Raw genomic sequence first — 6,847 nt, forward strand, 5'->3', positions numbered from 1 at the left:
TGTGCTCCCGATCCTTCAACCACTCTCCCCAGTGCCCTGAAGTCCCTTTTGATCACTGCAGGACTTCTCTCTGCCACCTCATCGCTGCCAGCCTGTATAACCAACAGCGGGTAGTAGTCCGAAGGCCGCACCAGATCAGGGAGCTTCCTAGCAATGTCTCTGACCCGGGCCCCAGGGAGGCAGCAGACTTCCCTGTGGGACGGGTCCGGTCGGCATATAGGGCCCTCTGTTCCCCTCAGAAGGGAATCGCCTATGACAATTACCCTCCTTTTTTTCTTAGCAGAGGCAGTCATAATGCGTGGGGCTGACTGCCTCACCCTAGGGAACCTCCTGGATGGACCTTCGTCTACATCCTCATTTGCCTGGTCCTCAAGTTCCAGGGCCCCATATCTGTTGTGTAAAGGCAACCGGGAAGGTGAGGGAGGCCGGGCGGGGGTTCGCCTGGCACCCCGAGCAGGGACCTGTTTCCATTCCCAGGTAGAGTAGAGTCATTTGAGACTCTTGGACTTTTGCTTTAACCTGCTTCTCTGTCTGTCTTTCAGCTAACAACAGTATTCCACTTGATACAGCTATACAGTTCCTGGATGGAGATGGCGAGGCTCTTCACATTCCAATCAAAGACTCAAAAGAGATGTTTCAGACCTACAAGAAAATGTATCTGGAAAAAAAGATGCAAAAGCCTTGATAGCACTCCCAGGCTCAGGCACTCCCTGCAGCCGGAGATCTGGACAGCTGTGTGCTTGCGTGAGGGCTCCTTCTGGGTCACCACATTCCTTCTGGCAACGGCTTTCAGCTGAGTGGAAACCATAGCCGATCCTCTTCTGGGAGGGCGACGACTACTAGTTGAGTTGGCCTCTAGAGCCAACTCTATGCCAATGTCATAGAACATACAATGTCATAGAACTATGACATCTATGACATACATAGAACTATGACATTGTAGAAATAACTGAGATGTGGTGGGATAGCTCACATGGCTATAATGCTGTAATGGATGGACACAGGCTTTTCAGAAAGACAGACAGGGAAGATAAGGAGGAGAGGATCTCTGTGTGAAGCAGCAGCTCAAATGTGGGGAGCTCTTGTACAGGTTGGACAAGAGGGCTGGGTGACCACTTGTGGGTCAGGATCAGAGGAGAGGTCAGTGAGGGTGACATCATGGTGGGACTGTGCTACAGACAGCACAATTGGGGTGAAGAAGTGGGCAACACTCCTCACAACCTCTTCTTTAAACAACTCAAGGAAGTATCTGGATCACAGACCCTGTTTTCTACAGGAGACTTTAGCTTCCCTGACACCTGCTGGAGAATAAAATGACAGGACGCAAGCAATCCAGAGGATTTCTGGAGGGTGTCAAGGATAGCTTCTTGATACAGGCACCGGACAGGCCAACCACTCTCATGCACAGCTGGATCTGTTATTCAGAAATGAGGAAGAAGTGGCTAAGGATGTGATACTCGGTGGCAGGCTTGGCTGTAGCAACTGTGAAATAGTGAAGCTGAAGATCTTGTGGAGGTCTGAGGAAGGCAAGCACCAGAGCACAGACTCTGGGCTTTAGGAGAGCTGACTTCAGCTTATCCAGGAGCTGGTAAGTGGGATCCCATGAGAGGCAGCTTGGAAACACAAGGAGCTTGGAAAAGCCATCATGTCTGTGAAAACAACCTCTTGCACGTGCAAGACTGTCCATGCTGATATTCAGGAAGAGAAGCAGACTTATCAGGACACCAGCATGGCTAAACAGGGAGTTGGTAACTGAGCTGCAGTACAAAAAGGCAGCACAGGAGGTGGAAACAGGTACGAATAAGGCTGGGGTGACTCAGTGATGTCTCTGCCTCAACCTTCACCAACAAGGTCTCCCAGACCTCTGTGCTTAGCAGCAGGGGTCAGGGGGGAGAGCAACCAGCAGTGGATGAGGATCAAGGCAGGGATGGCTTGAGTTAACTCAACCCACCCGTGGCTGTGTGAAGAAGGTGGTTGGGAACAGCACTTAGATTTAACAAAGGGTAATCATACATGACCACCTTGATTGCCTTCTATGATAAAGTGACGATTTTGTGAACAAGGGGAGAGCAGTGGATTTACCCTGACTTGCCTCCAACACTGTCTCCTACAATATTCTCATATCCATGGTAGGACGTGACAGCGTGGGTGGTGGACAAGTGGAGTGCTGCAGGGCTCTGTCCTGAGACCTGTCCTGTTTAACATCTGCATCAATGACCCAGAGGAGGTGATGCAGGGCACTCACCAGGTTTGCAGATAAAAAACTGGGGCGAAGAGTCCTGCCTGAGGGCAGGGCTGCCATTCAGAGGGGTCATGGCAGGCTGAAGGAATATGCCAACAGAAGCATTATGGACCTGGGAAGGGAAGGCCCTTGTCAGCTATCGAGGCTGGGGCCTGACTGCCTGGGGAACAGCTCTGCTGAGGAGACACTAGGGGTCCTGGTGTGCAGCAAGTTGAGCCTGAGCCAGCAGTGGGCCCTGGCAGCCGGGATGGCCAACAGCATCCTGGGCTGTGCTAACAGAAGTACAACCAGTAGAGTAAGGGAAGAAATTATCCTCCTCTACTCAGCACTCACTAGATTACATCTAGAACAGGGCATCCAGTTTTGGGTCCTCCAATAGAAGACTCTGAAAGATTGAAGCAAGTTCAGTGGAGACCACCAAGATGGTCAGGGCTGGAGCACTTGCTCTGTGAGGAGAGGCTGAGGGAGCTGGGCTTGTTCAACCTGGAGAAGAGATGGCTCCAGGGGGACCTAACAGCAGCCCCAGTCCCTCTGGGAGGTTATCGAGGAGTTGGAGCCAGGGCTTTTTACAGCAATGTGTGGCAGGAGGAAAGAGAAATGGACGAAAATTGAAACAAGAGAGATTTTGACTTGGTAAGAGGAGAAACCCTTTTCCTCATGAGGACAGCCCAGCAGCGGAGGAGGTTGCCCAGAGGTTGTGCAGTCTCCATCCTTGGAGGTTTTCAAGACCCAACTGGATAAAGCCCTGAGAAGCCTGGTGTGACCCCACAGTCTTTTTAAGCAGGAGGTTGGGCTAGAGACCTCCTGAGCTTCCTTTGCACCCAAGTTATCCTATGCTCCTATGAAATATACATATAAAAAAATATAGTATCATCCAGTTATACATATATAAAGTATCATCCAGTTTATAGGATATAATATTGAAAATGGATGCCTCATGGCACCTATAATATGAAATAGTTTATTTATCTGCTATACTGAAGTTAAATATGTGAACAGACATCAACAATAACATGTAAAAATAGTATCTGTACCACAGATTGACACTGCTCCCATGCAGTGTTTGAATATTGACCTGACCTGCATGTAACAAAGAGAAAAGGGCAGAATCAACAAAAGCCCAGGAGGTACAAAACCAGGGAAAAAATGTGGGGGCAAAGTGAAATCCATCTAGCAGTCGGAAAGAAAGGCATTAGGACTAAACAGGCAAAGAGAGAGAGAGGTGGGACAGAGAGGAGGTTAGGGCTCAGCTGGAAGGGGACAGGGAAAGGGGCGGGAGGACTGGCACCAGGCCAGGGCATTCCTCCGCTGTCAGCAGAGCGATGTGAAACCCGCTGAGCCAGGGCCTCCTCCATCCCCCTCGCTGAGCACCCGCAGGGATGTGACCTGCCGCTGCTAACAGCTCGATGTGTTAGGAGGATTCAGCTTTGAAACTACTGAACAGCAGGTGACCTGGCACGGGCATTAACGTGGCTCCCGTTAGTGGGGTCCCTGTTTGCTCCAGTTTGCCATTCTTGAAATTAGTAAATGATGCACATAGAGAAAGTCATCAGAAGATCATTAGGGTTCCAAATGAAGTGCTCTGCATTTTGGAAAAGCCTCACTTAAGGTTGCCTGCTCAATTCTTCGTGCATCAGGATGCGGTCCGCAATTAGATAATCATACTGTCTGATTACATTGTTATATATTTTCTCCACACATGAGCTAGAACAAAATTTCAAAGGTTTCCTTTGAAAGGTTTCCTGAAGCTTTTGTGGATTTTACAACTGTTTTTAATTTTGAAAAGTTTTCCTTATATGTTATATGTCAACCACAAATTCAAAATAAGGTCATTGTCTAAAGTATTAATTCATTAATGAGAAAATGAACAAGTAAAACATTAGATAATATTCATATTATAACTTCATGCTGAAGCTTTAGCAATGCTTTTTCAGGTATTACTCTTTAGATAAATACTACTTTTTGTAAAAAAAGAAAAGGTACTTTAAGGCCAGGTGATTACTTTGTTTCAGCACTTCCCGTATTTCCTACCCAATGCACCTTGCCTCGGTGAAGTTGTATTTAAAACTATTAACTAACACACAAGCTTGTCAAGTCTCACTTAATTGAGACCAGTTGAGGCAAAAGTTGTGATAAACAAGAGTAAACTCTGGCCCACCATGAAACCAAACGAACGCAACACCACCACTATTTAAGATAAGTGCTAAAAAATTCAGCACTAATTTGTTTCTTAACAAAAGTGATGGCCACATTTCTTCACAGCTTTGCAAAACCAAGAATAAACTGCCCTTTTTGTGATATCAAGAAAATAACCCTGTTAATGCAAGGCAAGTTATAAATTCCATTTCAAGCCTACGCTAATTAGGAATAAGCTGTGTTTTGACTGTTTTCACTTTCTTTTAATAATTTGGTTTGGTCACACCTCTTTTCAGGAAGCTCCAGACACACTCCAGACACAGGCAAACAATTTCTTCTGCCGTTTACTGATCTAAAGTTATGGAAAATAATGTGCAAAGACATGAAATAGACCCTCAAGAAAAATCCAAAACCACAGACTATTAGCTATCAGTCTGGGTTACGATAACAAATCGATGTTGAACTAGTTTTCAGTCTTCGCACTTCACATGCACACAAAATGCATTCACAAATTTCCGTAATTTCCACAGAAATGTACCGTCATAATTAATTTAACATACATGAATGAAGTTTTAATCTTCAAGGTCAGCGGTTAAAGGAAGCTGGGAAATACTCCTATAAAGTACAAGAGATCATTTGCCTTTCCTTTTTATCATTAAATTAAAAAAAAAAATAAAATCAACATTTCTCAACATATCTTACCGTTTGCTTTTCCTCTAAAGCTTCTCTTCCTGAGACTTTTCTTTCTTGTTTTCCTAACTCCATTTCCCAGGGGAAAAAAAAAACACCCTAATATCCTGAGCAGAAGTGATTTAACCTGACTACATGTTCGTTATCCCTGTACTTTTGGAGTTGAGAGAGAGAAGTATCAGGCAGCGCTGTGGTGATTTCTGGTCAGCGCGTGTTTCCATTTATAGCCGTCGAAAATCCACAAATAGAAGCGTGGAGAGAAGGCAGGCAGCTGCCTCTGATAACAATAAACGTTGGTTTGGCATCACAGCAAATTGTTCAGGAGGGATTTTGGTTACCAGCCCCATTTGCTCCCCCCTCACCCCCTCCACCCCAACAGCTCATACTGAAAAAGTCCATGAAAATGAATAGCTATGTCTCAGTAGCACTAACTTGTGTTCACGGAGATTATTAAGCAAGTAAAACAACAAATATGATTAGCTGGCACCACATGTTGTCATGTAGATACAGAGAGTGTACAGAACAATATTTTTAAATGGTGCTTTAGCATGACTCATGATCTTTCCCTGTTGAGTGTTTGGGACTGAGCTACCCTCATGTGTGCTCATACAGAGTGTACTCTCCTTTTCTAGTATCAGAACATGACATCATCTTGGATTTCTGAAATGCAGAAAGAATTGCAAAACTTTCAGCAGGCACTATGAGCACCCCAAAATACAAGAAATGACCAGTGAGCATCTAAAATGGAGCTAATACCCATAGAGACGGTGGTTGTGGAGTCTGTTAGTTGACTGTAGAAGAATAACCTGGCTCTGGTTCACAACGATAAAGTCAGGCGGCCAATATTAGAAACTGCAGCACGGGGGGAACCTCTCAGCGGCTCTGCTGCGGATGCCAAGGTTTGTAACACACCCTCTGGTTGCCACATCAACTGGGCTCATGTTGTCTCGGGGGCGATTCACACGCAAAGCTGGTTCTGCATGTACCAACAAGGGAAGGGGAAGCGCAACAACACAGAATCACACAGAAAATGGTTGCTACGAAAATATGCTCTCTGGTCAATCTGTGGTTCATTAAGAAAAGCATAGCCCTTTGTAAAGCTGGCAGTTTAAGCATCTCACTACATCCCTAGTAAAGAAAACACACATCCTTTCCCTCTCTTCCTCTCAACACTTTGGTAAAAGACGACGCTTCTAAGATAGATAGATAGATAGATAGATAGATAGATAGATAGATAGATAGATAACTATAAAAACCATTTCCATCTATCATTTTTCAATTGTCTTTGTGGAAATTACAACCAAAACTAGGCACGCTCCTTTCTACTCTGCTTGTTTCTTGATAGATGCTATACTCACGTAATCTTTAGAGCCTCAGATAGGAAGAAAAGGCAGTGAAACAAGTCATCACACAGCAGTCTATACAGTTTACATATGAAAAGTTGACAAAAAAAACAACTTAGAGTGGTTCCTGTTCTAAAATATCCTTCAGAACAAAGAAAAAGTTACTCCAGTGACAATTATATTTCTTTAGTCTCTCTTTTACCTTCGTTTTCAGAAGTGTAAGGCAGCCAGCAGACAAGTGAGTATAGCAAGGCCAACACAAAGAATGAGTTAAATCTACAAGGGCTGCTGTAGTAGAGGGAAAAAATATGAGCTTGATGTCAAAAGAGTAAAAATACACCTCACTGCATCTCCTGGAAATGCTGGGATAAAAGGAACAAAAGTAAGTAAGTGACATAATACCCAGAGGAAAGCTATAGTTCTTTCCCGCTCTTCA

The 6,847-nt window shown here is 44.9% G+C and overlaps 1 protein-coding gene across 1 annotated transcript in view; it reads right to left on the reverse strand.

Annotated features, from left to right (window-relative positions):
* MLIP (muscular LMNA-interacting protein) overlaps positions 1-5,261 on the reverse strand; it is a 119,191-nt gene extending 113,930 nt beyond the window's left edge. The window contains exon 1 of the mRNA XM_009333256.1: positions 5,081-5,261. Coding sequence (XP_009331531.1) covers positions 5,081-5,143 — 63 coding nt within the window. The 5' untranslated portion in view covers positions 5,144-5,261. The remainder of the gene's footprint in view (positions 1-5,080) is intronic.
* Positions 5,262-6,847: the final 1,586 nt, after the last annotated feature.

Source organism: Pygoscelis adeliae, unplaced genomic scaffold, assembly GCF_000699105.1.
Source record: "Pygoscelis adeliae isolate BGI_AS28 unplaced genomic scaffold, ASM69910v1 Scaffold57, whole genome shotgun sequence".
Classification (NCBI taxonomy): domain Eukaryota; kingdom Metazoa; phylum Chordata; class Aves; order Sphenisciformes; family Spheniscidae; genus Pygoscelis; species Pygoscelis adeliae.